This window comes from Pleurodeles waltl, chromosome 5 (genome assembly GCF_031143425.1).
Source record: "Pleurodeles waltl isolate 20211129_DDA chromosome 5, aPleWal1.hap1.20221129, whole genome shotgun sequence".
In the NCBI taxonomy this organism is placed as follows: Eukaryota; Metazoa; Chordata; class Amphibia; order Caudata; family Salamandridae; genus Pleurodeles; species Pleurodeles waltl.
In genome coordinates this window covers 267,330,621-267,355,168 of record NC_090444.1, presented here as the reverse complement: position 1 = coordinate 267,355,168, position 24,548 = coordinate 267,330,621, and the positions used below count along the sequence as shown (strand labels likewise).

Genomic DNA, 24,548 nt, shown 5'->3' with positions numbered 1-24,548 from the left:
CTCCAAATGGAACCGGCGGTGTTCCAGCCGTGCAACTGGTGCAGTTGCACCCGTCGTGCTTTTCACTGTCTGCATAGCAGACAGTGAAAAGCTGCACGGCCCGTGGCAGGGGGCCCCGCAACTCCCCTTTCTGCCAGCCTTTTTATGGCGGTGCAAACCGCCATGAAAAGGCTGCCGTGAGGGGGACTCGTAATCCTCTGGGCAGCGCTGCAAGCAGCGCAGCCCTGGAGGATTACTCCCGCCGGGACTAAAGGGGGGGGAAACCGCCGGTCCCGGCGGTGCGACTGCGGCGCTTCTGTCGCGGTCGTAATAACAAGGATTTCACTGCCAGCCTGCTGGTGATGAAATCCGCCAAAACAACCCTGGCGGTCAAAGACCGCCAGGGTTGTAATGACCCCCTTAATCTTCAAACATTGTATGATTTCTTCACTCTGTGATTACACAGGCTTGGTTTCTACTATTCTATCTGTGAGGACATTTAATCTTCATACAATGTATGATTTTTTCACTCTGTGATTACACAAGACTAATTGATAATCGTTATACACATAAGAAATTGTGTTATATCGAGTTGTATTACGGTATATTTGAAAGATAAAATGTTTTTATGTAATTACGTTATGTTTTTTGTTGTATCACATGTCTATTGTTGTGTCATATGTTGCACATTGTCTTTGTGAATGTATCTGTTTTGTGTAAATACTGTTGTCCTATTGTTATTGCTTGTGGTTTTTGTATGTTGAATGTATATTTTTAATATTCATAAATAAACTAGCTGTGTATGGATTATATATATATTATGTTATTGATTTGAAATTGTAAATATTGTTTTTTGCAGGTTCTGTACATTTATTAGTTTTTGGTATTCTTATTTTTGTTTTGGGTGACATACACATTTAATAAATATTCTTTTTGAATTTACTATATTGGTTATTGTTTAAATATATATTTTCTCTGTTTGTGTATCGGTTAGTAGCCCGATATTTGTTCTTGTACTCCAAGTTTAAAACTGTACACAGAGACACTACAGCGGCAGGTCTGAGATGTTTACATGGCTACTCGTGGGTGGCACAAACAGTGGTGCTGGCCCACTAGTAACATTTGATTTAAAGGCCCTGGACACCTCCAGTGCACTTTACCAGTACTTACTAGTAAATCAGATATGCCAGTCATGGGGAAACCAATCTTTAACCCAATTTAGACAGAGAGAACTTTAACACTGGTCAGCAGTGGTAAAGTCTCCAGAATCCTAAAACCAGGAAAAACAGATCAGAATAAATAAGAGGAAGAAGGCAAAAAAGTTTGGAGATGACACTGCAAAAAGGACCAGGTCCAACAATTGCTATCTACTGTGGACTGCACAGTCTTGCTGTCGAGCTGTTTGAAGTTGTCTTCCAGATTGAAAATCCTCTGCTCTGCTTGCTGCAACTGAGCATTGCACTGATTGCTTTGAAACCAGATTCTCATTTATGACACGCAATCACTCGTTGATTTCTATATTGGCTTTGGTTTGGGCTGCTCGCATCTCTTGAATCTCAACAAGAACCTGCAGTGTTTCTTGGAAAAAAAACGCATCATTGTTGCTGTTGTTGGTAAGAGCCGGGTGGCTTGCCAGTGATTTACTGCTCTTGAGAAATCTTTTACTTTTGAGAGCATCATCATCAAGAACCTTGGTGTTAAGTATTCTAAGATTCTGTAAGTCTAGTGTCTATGCTTCCCGTTGTCAGTCCTCGTGACCACTATCAGCTTTTTCTTGTTGAGCCTAATGACCTTCACCAATAGCCGAGGTCTGTAGGGAGGTGTAACTCCAGAGGAAGAAGCAGAATGCCATGTAGCAGATGCACTCAAAATCACTGAAAGACTTAGGGCCTCATTGCGAGTCTGGAGGTCTTCAGACTGCTAGACTCGCGGTGGCCGTTGGACCGCCACACTCCTGGTGGTTGCACTGCCGCACTCCTGGAAGTCCGACTGTCAAATTACAACCCTGGCGGTCGGACCACCGCCATTGCCAGGAGCATGGTTCCAGGAATGCTAGTAGGGGTCGGAGTTGTGGTCAGCCACGGCGGTGGCCGAGACCCCTTTCCGCCAGCCTTTTCATGGCTGGGACCCCACCATGAAAAGGCTTGCAGAAAGGCAGTGCTTGTGGCTCTTGCACTGCCCATGACCCTTGGCATGGGCAGTGCAGGGGCCCTCCCTGCTCAGCACCCTCGGAATGCACACTGTGTGCTATGGCAGACAGTTTGTATTCCATGGGTTCTGTGAGCACCGTCCGTGCGATGGCATTGGCCTCTGCTCCCTGAGGAGCCAAGGCCAATGCTGCTGCACGGTATCCACTGGGGTCACCAGTGGAAACATCTGATTTCAGAGGTTTCCGCCGGTCAGCCCAGTGGAAACCTTGCAACAGGGCCAGGGGGGAGACTGCCAGCTCTGCGGTGGTTTCCTCTCCAAGGGGTTGGTGGGCCTGTGGTCAGTCAGACAACCTCATAATGAGACCCTTAAACATTAATCTATATACTGGCCACTAATCCTTCCCCTTAATATTTGGACTATGTTACAGAGAAGTAGTGAGAGGAACGAGATTGTGATCTCACAAAAGTTACAGTCTTGTGGGAAAATAGTTTGAAAATATGATTGCTTCCAATAAGTTGAGAGCAGATGTAATTCTTTACACTGAGAAATTTAATTTGAGAGAAATTGCAAATATGCTATTCTTCGAAATGGCCTCATTTTGTATTAGAGGGAAACACTCCTAAAGTCTTCTAATTCAAATTAAAATGTTCACAGCAACTAACTGATACCTATTGTGGGTCCAAGACCTTCCTTTCTGATGTGTCTTGCTAATGGCTCGTTGGGGCTAATCCCTAGTGCTGTATACTTGAATTTGGAACCCTGAATAATGTATGAGAATGTTGTGCTAGAAAGGTTCCATCATAAATATGCCATTTATTAATGTACTGTCCCAAATAAAGATAGGGTTTAAGATTATATTTCAGATGTGTTCTAAAAGCTAACAGACTTAAATCTGTTGATCAGGGTTTCTTGTCTTTATTTCTGATTAATTTAATTACTGTAGCCATTGTTTGGTCTGTTTTTTTAATATCAAGCATGCTATGTGATTATTAACGTGTGTTCAACATTGAATTGAATAATTGTGTTACGCTTTTACTGTGAACGCTTTATGGGGCTATATGTCTTAAACTATAACTAATTGAAAATTGACAGAGGCTTCCTAGATCATCCCGACCTTATTGGAATCGGACACGACAACGATAATCCTAGTTCAGAATCCTAATGGAGTGTGTACGCTTCAACAGCTATTGATTGTAAGCCCAAAAGACCCAGACATTTTTCCAGTCACTAGCTGATTGTATCTTTGCCTTGGACCCTGCACAGCGCTTTGCTGCTTCAAGGCTAGTTTTGTGATGCACAAATACCACATACATATGTACTATTTTGCAATAAATAACATTAAGATATTTAGCAAGATTGTGAATACAGCTCCCAAAGAAAGCCGGTGTTTGGATTCAGTAGGAGAAAAGGTCTGAACTCCAGAACGTGAATCTTCAATATGTAGATTTATTCCTTCAAACTTTACACCTCATGTGGTGGAAGCACAGTTTGTTTTAGGAAATCAACCATAAGTATTTTGTCAGTCGGTAAACTGAGCACTGTCTAGTTAGGCATCTGCTGGCATAACCATGCAGTGTTTGTGTGTGATTGATACAAGACTTGGATGTTGTGCAATCCTTAACCATGAGACAGTGTTATTCTTACAGCAGAAGAAATGTGGTGTGATCTCTAGAAACCAAAATTGAGACCGACTGTATGGTTTTGGTTTTCGTCTCTCTTCATTGTGATCATTGTCTAGGCTATGAGCCCTGTATCAATCCCGTTACAATTACTTAGACAAAACATTACTATATTAGGAATTATTAGGAATTTTGAGATTCAGTATGGCAGACGGACCAATAAGAGAACTCATCACAGATGAACGAAAACATTTCTAAGAGACATTGAATAGGGAACCTAGGTTAATGATGTGGAACTTGATTTTTGGTGTGGGTCTGTGAGGTCCTTAATTATTAACCAGTCCAAATAAATAGAACATAATTTGGAGGTTGACTGCGGTAATACAGCGGAGCAAAAAAAATAGCACAGTGTGCTATGAGCAGCAGCAGTGTTATTTTATTTCTTCTTGATGAGTTGATAAAACTGTTATGCTCTATTTCAGGATCAAGCCAAATTGGAGCGAGACAGATGGAAAACATTTGCAGCCCAGTACTTGGATGAAGCAGCACACTTTCATCAGCGACTAGAAAGAATATATAAACAGTATTCTGATAGCTTTGAGCCTTCGCTGGTAAGTAGGAGAGAGATTTGTTATTTGACTAGGAATCTGGGCAAAGTGCATTTCACAAGTTGACATTTCTGCGAAGTCTTCCATGGCGATTGTCCAAAAAGGACCGCAAAACACCTATAACATATGGCAGTAGCACTGGTAAGAGTAAATAAATACTATTCCACTGTTCTGCCTCCTGCCTTATTATGGAAATAGGCTTTCTGTCTCTAGCTGCGCTACTTCACCCTTGTAGTTGCATTTGGCGCTGATCTGTACAGTGCCTCACAGTAAATACAAAGTGTGTTGTATCCAGTGAAGGTGTGATTGGCAGCAGCCCTGGGGGGTATCAAAGCATTAAAAGGTGGATGGGCATTTTTAAATAGTTGGTTTGCCTTTCAATACAGTGCTACAGACAGCAATTTGAGGGGGGTCTGGCTAGACTCCCTTATAAGGGGCCACCCGTGGGTGTACTTGGAACCTCTGTGCTCCACCAAGCAGCTCTCTCAGATCTGCACTTCCTAGGTGGCACACAGTGAACCTCCTGATGGCGTGTGTACCTCTGCAATGGATTAAACCCAGATCTGTGACTGGGGGTGAGTGTTTGGATTGTTCAACACTCCGTCCATCCATCATTCTTTTGTGTTGTTAAAGTTGCCCTAAGTGGGAAGGGTATGCCCAGATAGCATTTTCAAATCCATTAAGTGACAGCTGCTTTAAGAAACCACCATTTATTTGCCTGACCTCTAACAAAATGAAATGTTTTTGTAGTAGGACATTCTCACATCTAATGTGGCAAATGTTAGCAATGATACCATGTGAGTGATGATGCGTTGGCCGTCCACCTAGCGCTTGCCTTTTCTACTGCAGAAAACATCACTGGGGATGTCTGCAGTCTTTTTATTTGGGGGAAAAAGGTATTGCCTTGCAGTGCCATGTGCAAGCTTACTAAAAAACAAAAAAAAAAGATACCTTGTAGGTGTGTTTATATTTTGATAGTTATTTGTTTTTTGGAAAGGCTTTATTTTTTTGAGGGTAAATATTTTTATGTTTGCAATACAAAGTAGCAGTCAGGGTACCTAACGGGTGCCTTCTTTAAAAACCAGTAAAGCTGCGCGGGTGGAGGATGAACAGCGGAGGAGCTTGAAGGACTGAGGAAAAATGGGAATAACAGGAGGAGAAAGCAAAGGACAAGATTAGGAGGGAGAGGAGGAAGATATACACGATGTGCGTAGTTTGGGGGAAGCAGCACAAGATGTAGACAAGAAAAAATATACATTCCCATAGAATGCTGAAAGAGAAAGAAAAAAGTTGTAGTTCGCTGAATGTGAGCAGTGGAAGGATTAAAGTCATCCAATCAAAAGAATAGTAAATCAGCTATTCTCCTAAAGATGGATGGACATAAGAAGAGGAATAGAAACCGTTGGATAAGCTTTCAAGCAAACTGTATTGTTAAGAAAGCTATCCGGTGGCTTCAAGAACGCTGCAAGCATTTTTATCGTCCAAATATTTCTTTTTAACGTCTGGTTATCAAACCTATAAAGGGCATTAAATTGACTTCACTGCATCAAACATGTACACACGCAATTGTCTTGCAGGATCCGTGATGGTGGCACATTACAGTGCTTAATATGTCAAACATAGGAGAATGGATGAAAAACACTGTTTTCTCTACAGCTGACTTGTCTTCAAAACCCAAATAATTTGTTGCACCTATATTCGGATCCTGCTATGGGTGGTAAAAGCAAATGGAATCAATCAGGGTTGCAGCATACTGTTTTCAACCAAACTATACAGGCACTAGTATCCTGCATGCTGCCTGTTGTGTTGGGCTCCCTATCAGTCGACAATCAGCACATCCTATGTTTACAGAATTCATCTGTCAATGTGGAAAAAAGTAAATCTTGTACAATAGTCCAGCCCAGTCTGTGTAACAGTGAGACAGGAAGCGGTGTCCTGCACAGAAGGAAGGTTTGTGCAGTGTGTGCACTGCAACCCCTGTCCATGTCTGCTTTTTTAAGTCTAAAGTCTATATTTCTGAAGTCTGCTGCTTGTAAAACTGGGAAGTCTTTATGTTCATGGTGACCAGATGGAAATGTTTCTTTTACATGCACCTTGCCTACTTCCGGAAAATACTATTTTTCACTTTTGCCTTACCTAATGGTTCAGAATAGCGTCTAGTGTTGTGTAATGCCTATTCCACCTGGAAATAAGGTAGAGGGTTTGTTCCATAAGCATTCAGCACCTCACACAAAATTGAGCGTTATTGACTAGCAGTTCTTTTATTTCTATAATTGTTTATAGTGCAGGCCTTACCCAAAGGCGTTAAAGTGCTTTACATAAGAAATGGAAAGTTACAAATACAAATATACCCCAGACACATAAGCTTTACTTAAGAAGTGATAAGTTATAAGAAAGAAAATGAGTTACATGAACACAAATGGACAGACTAGAGAAACCAATGAATGACATAAGTGAGTGAACAGAACATAGTAGTGACAGGAATAGGAATACACAACAATAGTTTGTAAAAATAAAATAAAAACATAGTAAAAACTATATATATACATACATATATATATTAAAAAAACATAGTAAAACTATATATATACATATATATATATATATATATGTATATATATATATATATATATATATATGCATACATATAGTTTTGACTATGTTTTTTTTTTTTACAAACTATTGTTGTGTATTCCTATTCCTGTCACTACTATGTTCTGTTCACTCACTTATGTCATTCATTGGTTTCACTAGTCTGTCCATATATATCACAGTGCATTGCGTTATTCAGCAAGAAAACCCAGTGGGCCCCAAGAAACAGTAGGGGCAAAGGATGTTAACAGAAGATAGGAGAATCATGGCATGGTAAAATTGTGATAAGTTAAAAACATCAAGCCAGTTTGGAGTAAGGGAGTGGTGTGTCAGGAGGCAGAATAAGAGACAGTTAATTAACGTGATAAAGGGAGGAGATAAAGTCAGACGAGAGGCCTGGTGAGGAGTTCATTGTGCCTTGCGGAATGGGTCCATGAAGAAGCCGGCTTAAGTATCATTAGTAGGGATGCCTCCTCTGCAATGGCATTGCTCCCCCTGCTCAAGAGCCAGGAGATGGAAGATAAAACAATAGTTGACTATCATTTTATTTTTAATCTGCTGGCTCAGCAAGCAGATGCAGGGAGGGGCGGGGCTTGGCATGGGAGGTGGGATGAGGAGAGAGTGCACTAAGTGCGCATATGTGTTTGGCCGACCATCTCAGGCTGGCCAGACACACATGTGCACTTAGGTTTCTCCAGCCCGGCTGTATGCACAGCCGGGCTGGAGAAACTGCACAGACCCCAGGGTTGTGGATGAGCGGCAATCCGAGCTGCTCAGACAAATTCTGGCACTGCTTCATGCTAGCTTTAGCATGAAAGCAGCACCAGTATTTATGGGGATCCTGTGCTGGTGACCCAGTGAATGCTGGGACACCAGAAGAAGAGGAGCGACGAGCGAGGCGGAAGGAGTCAGCGGGAAAGGTGAGTTTTATTTTTTTACTTTTTCATTGTTCCCCCTGTCCCTGTTGCCCCACTTCACCCCCCCGCACCCTTCCCCCAGGCATTTGCGACAGTCGCCACTGGTGATTAGGTGAAAATAATGGTGGCAGGGGCTGGTTGAGGGGGAGCGGACTGGTCATTACTTCTTCATGTATTTATTTATCTGGTAGTTTCATACAACTCTGCCTATCTGTCACTTCAAAATGCTGATAAAATTGCTCCCATATATATGTATGTACTAAACAACCTAACATAGGGTAAACCTAAAAACTAAGCAACAGAACATTTTACCGGAGGGAAGGAAACAATGAAGACATAGGTTCTGCTTTAGGAGGGGAATACTCCGTCACAAACGTGACAGATATCCCGTCTGCTGTATTACGGTCCCAATATATCCTATAGGGATTGAAATACAGCGGACGAGATATCCGTCTGCCAAGATCTAAATCAGGCCCAGGACGCACTGAGAGAGTGTTAGGGAAAGTATAGGTTGGGGGCGTTCTTGGATCTACCAGGAGAAGATCCTAGAGGTTAGTTGGAGGTAGCGGAGAGGGCTGCAGAGAGGGAGTAGGATGTGTGTCATGGGCCAGGGAAGTGGAGTAGCAGCGGGTAGGTTGTGTTGCAAGAGGTGCAGCTTCAAAAATATCAGTTTTCAGCTCTTTTCTACGTGAAGAGGGGATGGGGCCTTTCACATCAAAGAACCCTTAGGGTAATCAAAGGAAAGATTCCTAAGCACTTATTGTGTTTGGATGAACTGTGTAGCGATATAGGGTTCAACCTAATGCCCAATAATCTTTAACATGTGTGTATATTATTTCTTGACATGCTCATTGTTTGGCACATGACTCCCAGTTAACACTGGGGGTTTAGTGAAATAGTGTTTGTCAGCTGGGTATGATGTGGGACGGAATGCAGGCAGCACAAATCTAAATGAACATTAAATTAGTTGTGACTAAATGCTTGGTGAGACCTTCTGAGTCACAATATCTTGGAGATACCAAAGTGTTTGTTAGTGATTCTTGATTTCTGTCTGTAAAGACCAGAGCTAACCTGAGATAGCTTTGTTTTCTTTGGTATTAATGCGCACATTTGTACATCAAAAGCACCTTAGTTCTTCTAAACATTGGTCAATGCATGGTCCAGCGTCCTTGAATAAAATCCCATTGAAACTAGGGGATCTTACATTCATTACATTTCAGAAAAACACTGGCAGTTGTTTTTTTTAACCCAGACAAAGCTGTAATTACATAGCTGTAGGATTGGACTATCCGAGCCTTCATAAAATCCAGTCCAAGCCAATTAAATAAAACTACGCAAGACAGAGTACAAAGGTTAACCTTATAGGATTATTCAAAACTAAGATTAGTACAGACGTCAAAAAGTGGTTGTTAGAAATGGGGTCTATAGTTGGCAGTGGTTTGCACCCTTTCCAAGTAGGGACCCTCACTCTAGTCAGGGTAAGTGAGCCAAACAGCAAATATAATCCATGCTCACCCTCTTGGTAGCTTGGCACAAACAGTCAGGCTTATCCCAGGGGCAATGTGTAAAGTATTTGTACAGACACACACACACGTACAGACACACACACACACACACACGTACAGACACACACATACACACACACACACTCTGAAACCACCACATAAGTACTCCACACCAGTTTAGAAAAATAGCCAATATTTATCTGAATAAAACAAGACCAAAACAAAAAAATCCAACAAACACAATTAAAGATATCACTTTTTAAAGGTTTAAATGAGTCTTAATCCATAGGAATCAGTGGTTATATCCTTTCAACACACAGTATCTGGGATGTGTCAAAAACAGAGACGATGTGGGTGACAAGGGAGGTAATGTGTCAGAAAAGCAAAGCGATGCATCTCTTCCTTACTGGCAGGGGAGGTGATGCATTGATCCTCTCCTCACAGGAGAGGCGATGCGTCAGTTCCTTACTGGCAGGGGAGGTGCGTTGCTTCCTTATTGGCAGGGAAGGTGATGCGTCAGTTCTCTCCTCGCAGGAAAGATGATGCATCTGTTTCTGTTCACACAGCCTTGATTCCTTACTGCTGTGCGGGATCAATGCGAACATGACATCCAGGGATGATGTGCGGGAAAATCCAGATGCATGGTGATGATAGAGCCGCGGTGGAACAGGCGCTGATCCTACAGGTGCCCTGTAGATTCTTCCTCTTCAAGGCAGGTGCTGCATCAATTTTCAGCCTCATCGTTGCGATGCAAGTATTTTCTTCCTCAGGACACCAGTTTCCACATCCAAGAGCCCAGGGACTAGATTTGGCACCACTTGGCAAGTCAGGACTCTCAGCAGAAGAGTCCAGATACTGGTAGATTAATGCCCTCATTACAACCCTGGCGATCGGTGATAAAGTGGCGATAATACTGGCAACAGGCTGGCGGTAACTACCGCCAAATTATGACCATAGCAGTGATATCTCAGATAGACAGCCACTTTACCACACCGACCGTCAGGGCGGAAACAACAGCCACCACGTCGGTAGCCGCCTACAGCCAGGCGGAAGACAATGTTCCGCCCACCGTATTAAGACACCGGAAACTGCCACCTTTTCTGTAGCGGTACCAACGACATCAAAAGCCTGGCGGAAATACTGCACAGAAGGGAAAGGACTCACCTTTGGAGACACAGGGAACAACCACGCCGCCCTGAGCCCGAGCTGAATTTCTTCCCAATGCTCTTCTACGTCCTGCTCCACCACGAACACCAACGACAACGAAGACGACGACAGTGAGTACAGCCGCCTAGCACACAAGGGAGGGGGAGGGGGAGGAAAAAGAGTGACACACACACACGCACACCACACACTCCCACCCCCAACACCATACACATAATCAGCTCCAGCAATAAAACATATTTACCCTGTACCCCTGATGAATAATGCAAGGACAATGTACAAAAGTGAGTGTAATAAGATCAACACAGTAGAAATAAGAAAATGCAATGTAACTGTTATATACATATGTACAGTTCAAGGGACACTGCCCAGTCCTCATTGTGTGTGGGCCACAGGGCCAGAGGCCAAAGTCCAAGACCCTACTTGTCACCTGCACCAACATGGAGAGAACACTGCAGAAGCATCAGTTGGAAAATAGGCAGGCACCTCAGGGGGAGGGGGAACTGGGGTGCACCTCAGCCGGCAGATGAAAGAAGACCACTGGTTCTGGAGGGGGCATTGTGCCTTGTGCTTTTGATCTGGGGAGGCTGGGGTTGGTGGGTGTCTTAACCTCTGGTTCTGGAGGGGGCATCGTGCCTTGTGCTCTTGATCCTGGGGAGGCTGAGATTGGTGGGTGTCTTACCCACTGGTTCTGGAGGGGGCATGATGCCCTGTGCTCTTGATCCTGGGGAGGCTGGGGTTGGTGGGTGTCTTACCCACTGGTTCTGGAAGGGGCATCGTGCCCTGTCCTCTTGATCCTGGGGAGGCTGGGGTAGGTGGATGTCTTTCCCACTGGTTCTGGAGGGGGCATCATGCCCTGTGCTCCTGATCCTGGGGAGTGCAAGGTCACAGTTTCTCAGGTGGGTGTCATACCCAATGGATTGGCAGGGGGCAGGTTGCACAGCAGCCCATGGAGGCAGGACTAAATACCGTCTGCCGGCTGTCAGGGCTGCTCAGTGGTGGTGGTGGTGCTGCTACTGGTGGGGGGAGGCTCCAGCCCATCCCCTGCAGCCTCTAGAGGCTGAACACTGGTGGTGGTGCTGCTGCTGGTGGTGGGGGGAGGCTCCAGCCCACTGGTGGTGGTGGTGGCGCTGCTGCTGGTGTTGGGGGGAAGCTCCTGCCCATCCCCTGCAGCCTCAGATGGCTCCATAACCATGGTTGGTGGTGGGGGCTCCGTCTGAGTCCCTGCCCCTGGCTCCTTGCCCTTCCTGGCAGCAGCTGGGGCTGGCTCCTTACCCTTCCAGGCAGCAGCTGGAGCTGGGTCCTTGCCCTTTCTGGGAGCAGCTGGGGCTGTCTCCTTGCCCTTCCGGGCAGCAGCTAGGGCTGGCATCCTTTGCTTGAGGCTGCCTGGTGCAGGCTCCTTCCACCTCTGCACAGGTTCCCTGGATCCATTCCCACCACGAGTGGGTGTGGAAACTACTGGGCCCGTGGACTGAGATGCTTGCCTGGGTTTTTGCCACCCTGGCCAGATGTGACGAACTGGGGGGGAGGGGTAGGGAAGAGGTCAGTGGTGAGAGGAAAAACTTCTTAGGGATATTTGGGTGGGAAGAGTGAGGAGGTTTGGGAGTGGCGGAAGAGGGAGTGGTTGTAGGAGGTGTCTGCTGATTTTGGGTGCAGGTGCATGGGCTGGATGCTGTTGTGAGGTGGATGGCTGTTGGATGTCTGAGTGCTTGCATTTGTGTACTTTAGGAAGGGGGACAGACTCAGTGAGAGAGGACAGATGGGACATGTGCATGGCTGTTGTGGAGGTGTCTGCCAGTAAGGTGTGTTCTGCTAGGTGTGGTGGTGACGCAGGTAGTGGATGAGGATGTAGTGCATGTAGGTGTGAGTGTAGACGCAACTGGGTGGGAGGTGGAGGAGGAGGAGGAGGAGGAGGAGGGGGAGACAGAGGAAATTGTGGATGTTGTATGTCTGCATCTGGATGGTGTTTTTGTGGTGCCTGTGGGATGATGTGTGGTGCTTGTGTTTGCCTGTGACACTCTTGTGTGTTTTCTTGTGTGCATGCTCGTCTGCCTGTGTACTTGGGATAGGTTGGGTTTGAGGGGAATGGGATTGGGAAGAGGAAGGTGGAGGGTGGACACAGGGACAGTGGCTGCCATCAGAGAGGAGGATAGAGCATGGATTGATCTCTGTTGGGCTGCCAGGCCAGTGTTAATGCCCTTCAGGAATGCATTAGTCTCTTGCATCTGGGTTGCCAGCCCCTGGATGGCATTCACAATGATTGACTGCTCTACAGAGATGGATCTTAGGAGGTCAATAGTCTCCTCACTCAGGGCAGCAGGGCTCACTGGGGCAGGGCCTGAGGTGCCTGGGGCGAAGGAGATGCCCACCCTCCTGGGTGAGCGGGCACAAGCAACACGATAAGGGGCTGTTGGGAGGGCGGTGCTGGTACGGGGGGTGGCGGTGGTACCTGTAGCTGAGGTGGTCACAGAGGTGTCCGCCACGACCAGGAAGCTTCCATCGGAGGAGGTATCTGTGTCTGAACTGTCCCCTCCAGTCTCTGCCGTGGTGCTCCCCTCGCACTCTGTTCCACTGGTGCCCTCACCGCCGGTGGTCTCTGCCTCCTGGGTCCTGTGGGATGCAGCTCCCTCTGTCACTGGTTCCTTCGCTCCTCCACTAGATGATGCTAATGCACATAAGGACAGGGTGACAAAACAAAAGGGGGGGAGAGATAAAGGATACACTGGGTCAGTGGCTGCACCAATACCACCGTTGGCGTACACACCACTCGCACACACAGGGAACAACTCTACGCACTATGCATTGCACTACCAGTTATATTGCTAGCCACCAAGGCATGGGGAGGGGCACACATCGCCAAATGCAGCACACCTGGGACCCACGAAGCCCTGACCAGTAGTGGATGCCTACGAGCTAGGTAACACGTTGATCACTTCAGAACCCTAGCCACCATGGGCCCTACTCTGCAATGTCAGGCTTGGACTAGGGGCACCCACTGACATACATCCCCCACTCATATACCACCCTACCATGCATAAGTAGTAATGATGGGAACTGTACTCGCCCCCTTGTGGCTGCTGTGATGCCCTCAAGTGCCCATCCAGCTCAGGATAGGCCATTTCCAGTATGCAGGCCATCAATGGGGTCAGGGTTCAACGGGCACCCCTTCCTCGTTGGGAGGCCATCCCCAGCTGGGCCTCCGCCGTCTTCCGTGCCCAGCGTCTCAGGTCCTCCCACCGTATCCAACAGTGGGTGGTCCGCCTGCCGTAGACCACCAGGGTCCGCACGTCCTTGGCGATGGCACGCCATATTCTCTTCTTTTGATGGACGCTGACCTGCAGAGGAAATACACACAGGAAAATAGTATCAGTCAGACAGTCCTGCCTGTTACACTTTTGGCCCACCATACCCCTTCACATCACCATTTACACACACATGGCCCAGCACACAACCTGTACGCCACCCAGGGGACTTACACCCATCCCCCCCACACGAGGCCTTCACACACACCACTCCATTTATGCCACATGCATCGTACCCACAGCGTACTTACCTGTTGGTCTGGAAGCCCACACAGCAGTCTGTACTGGGGTAGGACCCCATCCACCAGTCGCTCCAACTCCGCCGAGGTGAAGGCAGGGGCCCTTTCCCCAGTCACACAGGCCATGGTAGGTTCCAGACACAAGTCACAGCAGCACATGCAGTGTAGGTCCTCTCCTGCTGAAGGTCAGGTAGAAAGTGAGTGGTCAGATAGAAAATGGCAGTCAAGTCTGCGGCGGTGCATACCGTCACCGCCGGCGTACGTCCGCATTGGCCACTGTAACCCGTGGGGCCCAATGTTAACCAATGAGGAGTTGCACGGCGGGTCCTGACCGCCTCCCGCAACGGCGCACAACGTCAGCGGAATTACCTCACTTCCACCTGTCCCTCCACACAGAACAGGCAGACGCCATTTCAGGGGGTGGGGGGCAGGCCCTGGATAATAACTGCATCATAGTTAAAATTTGGACATACAGGACAACTCCCATTTACCCATTACAAATTAACATCATGCATTGTACTGTTGTCGCTCCAGTGTTCAGTTTGTGACTGGCTCCTCACTCTTTTGTCCCTTAGACGGCTACTGCTGCGGATGAATAGGAGATGGAGAGATACCCCTGTGTACAGACCCCTGGTGGACTTGGCAACAATGGAGGACAGGCACATTATCCTCACCTATAGACTTGACAGGGCCATAACACAGAGCTGTGTGCCCAATTGGAGCCTGACCTCAAATCTGCTATCCGTCACCCCACTGGGACCCCCCTCTTGTCCAAGTCCTATCTGTGCTCCATTTCCTGGCAACTGGTTCTTTCTAAGTGACAGTGGGCTTGGCAGCAGGAATGTCACAGCCAATGTTCTCAATAGTGCTGACCAGAGTTTTGTCTGCCCTGATTAAACACATGTGCAGCTACATTGTTTGCCCCCAATTGGAGGATTTGGCCACAGTGAAGGCTGATGTCTATTCAACGGGACATATCAGCAACTTAATTTGGGTGATTGATGGAACTCATATTGCATTTATCCCCCCCCCCCTGCCAGAAGGAACAGGTGTTCCGAACTCGAAAGAGTTTCCACTCCATGAATGTCCAGATGGTGTGCTTGGCAAACCAGTACATCTCCCATGTCAATGCTAAGTATCCAGGGTCTGTGCATGATGCCTTTATCCTGAGGAATAGCAGAATCCCAAATGTGATAGCCCAACTACAGAGGCCCTGGGTGTGGCTAATAGGTGAGCCCTGTTTCCCACCCAGTAGATGTTGGTGTATGGGTATGGTGTGGGCCATATGGGATAGTGTGTGGCTAAATGTTGTCCCTCAATATTTGCAGGGGACTCAGGTTACCCCAACCTATCATGGCTACTGACCCCTGTGAGGAATGCCAGGACAAGGGCAGAAGAACATTACAATGAGGCACATGGCAAAACCAGAAGGATTATCGAAAGAACCTTTGGCCTCCTGAAGGCCAGGTTTCGGTGCCTCCATCTAACAGGTGGATCCCTGTGCTACTCACCCAAGAAGGTCTGCCAGATAATCGTGGCATGCTCCATGTTGCCAACCTTGCCTTGAGACGTCATATTCATTTTCTGCTGGAGGAGGCTGGAGATACCCGTGTGGCAGCAGTGGATCCTGTAGAGAGTGAGGATGAGGAAGCAGAAGATGAGGATGAGGACAACAGAACATCAGTGATACGGCAATGCTTCGATTGACACACAGGTAAGACAGTGTTACTTCACATTTCATTGTGATTATTTAGGTTAACTTTGCCACTGGCATGCTGTTATTTCCCACTTCTATGCCCACTTACTGTACCCTTTGGCAATTCATTTTGCAGATGTTGGTGCCCCACTATCGCTCCTGGTGTGATCACTGCAGAAAACTACAGGTCTTTCCTATGTGCCCAGTTACTGTACAGTTGAATTGCAATGTTTGAATCTGGTAAAACGAATACATACTTAAAAAATGCAACATACTCCATGCTTATGGTTTTTTCAAAGGGTGTTTATTGAGGTACTAAGAAGAAGAGGGGTAAGTGCATTGGGATGGGGTGATGATGAAGGAAGGTCCAGGGTATTGTACCAATCTATTTGTAGCACAGGTGCATAGTCCAAGGGGACATAGGAAGGGGAGCAATGGCAGTTCAAGGTGGACAGGGTGACAGAGTGGGACACAAGGGTGACAATCAGGAGAGTCTAATTTCCTGGCGGGGATCTTGGCAAAAGTCTCTGACTTCTGCCTGGATCGCAGGGAACGTTTGCAGGGTGGTTCACCTTCTGCAGGGGGAGATGTGCTGGTGGCCTGTTGGTCCTGTGGCAGGGCCTCCTGTTCACTAGGCGGAGGTGGAAGGCAGTTCAGATGTCTGGCTAGTGGCAGGGGTCCACTGTTGTGAGACTGCCTCCCTCATAATGTTGGCCATGTCTGCCAGCACCCCTGCAGTGGAGACCAGGGGGGTGTTGATGGCTTGCAAGTCCTCCCTGATCCCCTGGTACTGTCCCTCATGCAGTCGCCTGTTCTCCTGAACATTGTCCAGGATCGGGCCCATTGTGTCCTGGGAATGTTGGTAGGCTCCCAGGATCTCGGTTAGTGCCTCCTTAAGAGTCGTTTCCCTGGGCCTGTCCTCCCCTTGGCGCACAGCAGTCTTCCCAGTTTCCCTGTTGTCCTGTGCCTCTGTCCCCTGAACCGTGCGCCCACTGTCACTGACCTCAGGTCCCTGATTGTCATGGGTATGAGGTGTGCCCTGGGTCCCTGTAGAGGTAAACACACTGCTGATTGACGTGTCCTGGGGACAGAGGTATGGATACGCTAGGTGGGTGCTGTGGTCGTGTTCCCAGATGGGGGAGACTCTGTGGTTGTCTGTGACTGGGCCTGGGTAACAGACTGTCCAGAGGTCTCTGATGGGCCAGGTGGTCATCTGGATCCAGGTGACCAGAGTTGCTGTCATCACTGTGGGCCGCTTCAGTTGGGGGACTGGATAGTGCTGGCACCTCTTCTCCCCCGACATTGGCTGTGATACCTGTGGGGATGTAAATGCTGCGTTATTGTTTCTGTGTGTGACATATTTTGCATTGGTGGGTTGCCCTGTTTGGTTGTATTCGCCCTGGCAGTTTTAACTTGTATAAGTTGGTATGTGGTGGGCTAGCTGATTCTCTCTAGTGTGCATGCTTTAGTGATAGGTGTCCGTGCAGGGCTGTGAGGGTTGTCTATTCATTGGTGGTGCATGCAGGGCTTGGCATTGGGATGAGTGGGATGTGATGCAAGGGTGTGTGGGAGGTGGTGGAGTGATGGGAGTGAGGATGAGGATGAGGGTGGGAGTATGTGATGGCATGCATTTTGCTTCCTATCAGTGTTCCTTAGAAAATTTTGAATTCCTGCTGCTCACGTTGTTCTGGTAAATAACAACATATTGGCATGCCATTTGTTTCTTTAATGCATGTTGATGCTAGCCCACAAAGAAGACATGCCTGCATTTAAATTTGAAAGGCGATCAAGCAACAGCCACAATCCTTGTCAGTTTGAACCACAAAAAGTCACTAAATTAACCTGTGCTTAACCCTCTGGTAGTGTGACACAAAAGCATTCAGGCTTAAATTAGAGGCAATGTGTAAGTATTTACACAGCACTCAAACTGTTATGATTTGAAAGCACAACAGTTGAAAATCCCACACATATTTAGAAAAAAACCAGTCCATTTTATTAAATTATTTGACATCAAAACAACAAAAGTACAATCAGTAGAACCTGAGTTATGATTTTTTTGTTTTAAGTTGAAAGTTTAAAATGCCTGAAAAATCAACGTGCTAAACGTGGAACTCTAGTCATACGAAACCAGGGCAAAGTTTAAAGTTATGGCTGACTGCAATTGGGCCCGCTCTTCAATTACCGACAAACTTGGAACACAGTTTGAAAAAAAAAGTGTCTGAGAAGGTAAAGGTTAGCGGAGCAAGGCAGCCGGCATCATCGTCCGGTAGCCACTGGACGAGATTGCTGCAAAGATTTCTTTGTCCAGACTTGGGGCCTGATTTAGATATTGGTGGACGGTTTACTCCATCACAGCGGTGATGGATATCCCCTCCGCCAACATCTAAATCCTATTGTGTCCTATGGGATTTATATTTCAGCGGATAGGGTATTCGTAACCGCTGTGGCAGAGTTACCCATCCGCCACCATCTAAATCAGGACCTAAGTCTCTTTTTTGGACGTTAAAGATCTCCAGTGGGAAGAAGGTGCAGGTTTTAATCGACAAGGGCTCCACAAGGCTGTATATCCTTTCTGCAAGAAGCAACTGAACAAGATTTGCTGCTGCTGCGAAGAATGTGGCGAGAGCTGTTCAAAGTCAGACTGATCAGCAATGCACTTTGAATGAATCTGAGAGTCTGTAGGTCATGGCCTCCTCTCTGTTCTCAAAGTTGTTTTTGTCAGCAAATTTTCTAAGCCCTAAGTTTTGGATTTGGACTAACTGGGCACCTTTAGCACCACCTCTAAAGGTACAGTACTGGAGGGGCACCACTTGGAGAGTCAGGACTCATTCGGGCTGTATCTAAGTGCGGTTTGAAATGGTTGGGGGCTTTTCTGTTCCTGAAACTCTGATCAGGAGGCCAGCCAACTGCGTCTTTAAGTTCATCTGGAAGTCTTGGGTTCAAGCAGATAAACAGGTCTTACACTGCAGGACAACCCTTTGAGGGCACAGGGCAAGCTTCAGACAGCAGGACAGTCCTCTTGGCACAGCAGTGCAGTCCTGTAAAGTACACAGCAGGTCACTCTAAGAGCCCTTCCGCAGATCTAGAAGTGAACTGAAGAATGGTCTGAGGGTCCTATTTTTATACCTGATGCCAACCTTGAAGTGCAAGAAACTTCTGCAGTTTTCCCTCCACAGACGTCTCTAGAATGCCCCGCCTTCCTGCCCTTGTTTCAGTTCTATTGCGGTCAGAATACGCTAGTGTGAAGTTATTTGTATGTGAGCTTAGGCAGTGTCTTTGAAGTGCAAATAGGCCTGGTGGGATTCCCGGGAACGTGCAGAGGGGCCTTCCACAGAACTTTTCTTAGAGGACTGGCTGGTTAATGCCCTACAGCCCATGCGTCTTTCAAAATTCTTCATGCTAGAGAGGGCGCACAGAGCCCTAGGTCCGATCCCGAAACCTGGTGCACCACTGCGAGCGATTATAGCACGACTTTTTAACCACAGGGATAGAGACTTAGGGGGTTATTCTAACTTTGGAGGAGTGTTAATCCGTCCCAAAAGTGACGGTAAAGTGACGGATATACCACCAGCCGTATTACGAGTTCCATAGGATATAATGGACTCGTAATACGGCTGGTGGTAAATCCGTCACTTTTCCGTCACTTTTGGGACGGATTAACACCTCCTCCAAAGTTAGAATAACCCCCTTAATCCTTCAGCATGTGCGAGCTCAGGCCCCCCTAACTATTAGGGTAGGGCCATCCTTATTTTTCCGGACTACACAAGAAAAGTGCAGGAAATTCAAAGAGACTTCCTTGGGGTTAAAATAAAGCTAAGAGACAATAATCTCAAATACAGTCTCATTTTTCCAGTTAAACTGAGAGTACAGTATGGAAAATCAGCACACTTTTTTGTGACTCCACAGGACGCGTTTGATTGGATGGAAACCCAAGGTTTATCGCAAGGAGACCGTGCTCCTTGATGGCAGGGACCTGGGAGGGACAGGGCCCAATGGCCCCCTCGAGCATCTCGACCTCCGGCAGTACAAAATCATGCTTTGTGTTAGTATGGAGCCCATACGCTGATGGAGATGGAGGGGGTGGCGCTGGCCCTGGAGGAGGATCTACAGGCGACCCCCAGCCTCTTCCTCCCCACGTCCCAATCTACAGATACTCAACACTCAAACTGTTTGGACATATGACACTGTGACATGATGATGTACCCATCCAACATCCCCTGTATGTCTGTTGGAACCGTGTCCTGCTTCGGGGGGAGGTGAAGGGGTTCCGTACACATCCATTCCCTCGTAATACGATTCTGGGATATTTACACCCGATTGGACCTCTGATGGGAGCGGTAGGGGACTGATAGGCCATGGTTTGGGATGGGACGGCTTGGGATCTGGGTGCCCCTGAATTGCTGAGCCTAGGTTAGGCTCGTAATGAGGGGTCTCTTGAGGTCCTGACCAGATTCTTCAATATCACATGTTCTAATACTATATATATATAATTTCTGATCTGTTCTTTTTGAGGGGCTGTTGTTGTCCCCAGGACTGTTCGGGAATTCTATTAGATGTTTTAGTTTGTTCTGCGTTATATTTGTTGTTACCACCAGACCTGTCATAGCGCAAACGCCTGTCTACCTGAATGAACGGCCCCGCCGAATAAGGCTGGCCTCCCTGGACCTCTCTGTGTTCCCCCAGTTACAGTGATAATACACTACAGAATATTTCATACATGGTAGGAACTGGAACTGAGTATAAAGTTCTGACTTGGAATGTACGGGGCCTTAATAACCCTACTAAACAAAACAGGGTCTATGCTTTCCTGAAGCATTATGGGGTTGCCATAGCTCTCCTACAGGAGACACACCTCTGGGGACAATGTATCAGGTATCTACAGAGAGGATGGAGGGGTCAATTCTTTGCTACCTCCTATTCAGGCTGTGCAAGAGGAGCGCTTATATGGGTGGCCCCGGGAGGTCCTCTTCATGGCCTTCAGTTTGCGGATTGATGAACAGGGTAGATATTTCTTACTGTAGGGAACATTGGATGCTCAACAGATTTGTATAGTTAATGTATATGGCCCAAATACAGACAATGGTGATTTCCTGGGTTATATGATGAGAACGGTCCAGATTACACCCACCACTGACATGATGATGGCGGGTGACTTTAATTGTGTGCTTGACAGCAATATGGACAGATCACCCCTTTAATTTCCCCCTAAGCCTCGTTTGACTGCCTCCCTACACCTGCTAACACATACACTAGGGCTGATGGATGTTGGGCGCCAATATCACTTGCACACCAGAGCCTACTCACACTAGTCCCATCCAACGGCGACCCATAGCCATTTGGACTATATGTTGACTGCAGCGTTGTCTGCACATTCTATCACACATATACACTACCTGGCAAGATATCTCTCAGACAACTCCCTACTCCTTGCTACATACACATTGCTTAGACAACCCCCCAAGGTGCCCGTATTGCACCTGCGGCTGGAGACCCTCAGTGGTTCTGTGTTTCGGGCAACAGTTCAAGAAACATTGACACAATATTTTAAGGTGAATAGACACACTACTAAGAATCGGGCCACTGAGTTGGACGCTATGAAGGTGGCTCTCCGGGGGGATCTGCATGTCCACCTCGGTGGGGGTGAGCCGAGTGCTAGAAAAGGAACTGTCAGAACGAGAGCGAAAGCTAGTGATGCTGGGGTCTGGGCCTCTTGCAGCCCCGGAGCTCAGAATGAAGTGGCAACAACTGCAAGTGAGGCTGTCTGACTGTTGGCTCCAACTCCAGAAACATAATCGAACAGTGGCTTGTACACATTGGTAAGGCAGGGAAGATGCTAGCTCATTTATTCAAGACAAAGAAATCACTTGATCCCATATTATCCATATGTGACCGAAAGGGCCGGGAGGTATATACTCAGCAGATCATAAATTACGTTTTTATGGACCACCTCTGGAAGGTGTACACTCAGCCTCACACTAATATTGATGAGACAGCTAGGCAAAAATACTTACACTTGTTACCCCTTGCATCACTCTCAGAATCAGATTGTGACAATCTTGGGAGCCCGATTGGTAAAATTGGAGGCCCTAGCAGCACTGAAGTCAGCCAGGGCACCTGGGAGTGATGGATTGCCATCAGAATTCTGTAAAGTATTCCCAGGGGTCTTGGTGGAGAGACTGACAGAAGTGTACGCCGAAGCATATGAAAGTAGACACCTCCCTCAGTCCATGACCAAAGCTCGTATTGCAGTCATACCCAAACCTTGCAAGGATAGGCTAGACGCAGGTTCCTACCGACCCATATCAGTGCTCAATGTAGATATAAAGATTTTAAGCACTGTCCTAGCAGTGAGACTGCTCCCTCACCTCCCATTCCTTGTCCATGGCGACCCATCAGGGTTCATCCCACATAGAAACACCCTCAGTAATCTGCATGGACTTGCACACGTGATTCTTGACCCCCAACTCCAGCAAGATAAATACGCCCTAGTCTTTTTTGGACATTGAACAGGCCTTTGATTCCCTTAATTGGGACTTTGTCTGGTCAGTGCTGGGAAAAATGTGATTGGGACCTCTGTTCATCCGATGGATTAAACTATTATACACTCAGCCTAGGGCCAGGGTCTGTACAGGACATTATGGGGGTTATTCTAACTTTGGAGGAGGTGTTAATCCGTCCCAAAAGTGACGGAAAAGTGACGGATTTACCACCAGCCGTATTACGAGTCCATTATATCCTATGGAACTCGTAATACGGCTGGTGGTATATCCGTCACTTTACCGTCACTTTTGGGACGGATTAACACTCCTCCAAAGTTAGAATAACCCCCTATGTATCCGACTAAATCTTATTGCATAGAGGTACAGGGCAGGGATGTTCCTTGTCCCCGCTAATATTTGCGATAGCGATGGAACCGCTAACATGCAGACTACGCCACGTCCTACAGGGATGGGGTATTCAAGTAGTGAGGAGGGAACATGTAGTCTCCTTATATGCGGATGACGGACTGGTATACCTCCGTTGGTATACCGGACTGGTATATCACTCCACCTACAGCTCAACGTGATGGATGAGTTTGGGGGGTGTTGGGCCTGCGGCTCAATGTGAAGAAATCCACCCTGTTCCCACTTGGGACCCTAACAGGAATACCCTGCGATGAGCTCCCCAACACCGAACTCAGGTGGGAACTAGAAAAATTTAAGTACTTGGGCCTGTACATAACACAAGATCAAGATTTATTTTATGCCAATAATATGGCCAGAATGTTGACGAGACTAAGCTCCTGAGTCAGTTTCTGGAACTCCCTTGGGCTGTGCCTGCTGAGCCGGGTAGCACTTGTGAAGATGATTGTCCTGCCCAGATGTCACTATATAATGCAGGGCTCTCATTTTGAAATTCCAAGGGGAATATTCTGCAAGCTCAACAAAATTTTAATCGAGTTCCTTTGGCAGAGAAAGAGAAGGCGGGTCGGCCTGACCACCCTGAGGCGTGGGTGGGCTGAGGGGGCCTTAGATGTCCCAGATGTAGAACTCTACTACTACGCAGCCCAGCTCCAACATGCTGGATCTTGGCTAGATGGGGAGTGGAACTGTGAGAGAAGACTGCTGGGAGGATCATATGAAGGTCACCAATTGGGGGAACTTTTACTATCGGAGCGGTCATACCTAAGCACTTTCCACAGATAATATGTCTTATGGGTGGAATTTGGGATCAGACGGTAAAAATGGTCCCGAAGGGGACCCCTTTTGCTTTAGATTTGGATCTATGGATAATCCCCCACTTTAAGCGCATAGCACAAGTGATGTTGACAGATAAATGGCAAGAGGGGGCTGCATAATGGTTAGCGGGCCTATACCCAGAGGGACGATTTATACCCTTTCGAGAGGAACAAACACGGTTCCAACTGTGAGGGTGGGGGTGCAATTCCTTCAATATGTCTGCCACATCCCGTCAACTATGGCCTGCATTCCCTAGTGCACCATACCCGACCTCTACGCTGACCACACTCCTAGACAAGGCAGGAGAAAGACGCTTTATTACCAATATATATTGGGCCCGCAGTGCAGACAGACCCCAAAAGCCACTGAGAATTGAACAGGTTTGGCAACGATACAGTGCAGAACAGATCTCTCCCCAAGACTGGAAAAAAATACGTGAAGGGGTTCATGGGGTGGCCACATCGGTCAGATTTAAACAAATCCAGTATAACTTTATACATATGGCATATCTTTCCCCCCAGCGCCTCAGCTGAATATACCCCTCTAGACCAGCTCTTGTCCTAGATGCAACATCGCTGGGGTGGACTTTGCCCACATGATCTGGTACTGTATAAAAGTATTGGAGTTCTGGATATAGATCTTAGAACACTTAAAAGGGGTGACGGGATGGAACGTCTCGCTGACTTTCACAGACTGTATATTAGGGCTCCTACCATTCAACCCCAAAAGAAAAATCACTACAAGATTCACAATCTTAGGCTTAGTGATGGCTAAGCATCGAATTGCCATACAAAGGATTAATCCTTACCCCGACACCAAGTGAATGGAGAAAAGATTTATTGGAATGGGCTGGGGCTGAAGAGTCACACATGAGAAAAACAAAGAGGGATGCAGGGCCGGGGGAGGTATTGAAGGCGTGGGAGGACATGACCCAAACATTAATACACCTAGGTCCGCAGATGCCGGACCAGTCCACGGGTGGCCCTGGTTAGGGTTTGAAAATACCTATGCGATACAAATAAACCTTCCTGTATCGATGTCTATTCCTAAATAATAAG

At 47.1% G+C, this 24,548-nt stretch overlaps 1 protein-coding gene across 3 annotated transcripts in view; it reads left to right on the top strand.

Annotated features, from left to right (window-relative positions):
* The window catches only part of PREPL (prolyl endopeptidase like), a 419,271-nt gene that overhangs the window by 88,472 nt on the left and 306,251 nt on the right, over positions 1-24,548 (top strand). For all 3 annotated transcript variants that reach the window (XM_069234002.1, XM_069234004.1, XM_069234003.1), the window contains one exon: positions 4,232-4,360. In XM_069234002.1, coding sequence (XP_069090103.1) covers positions 4,232-4,360 — 129 coding nt within the window. The remainder of the gene's footprint in view (positions 1-4,231; positions 4,361-24,548) is intronic.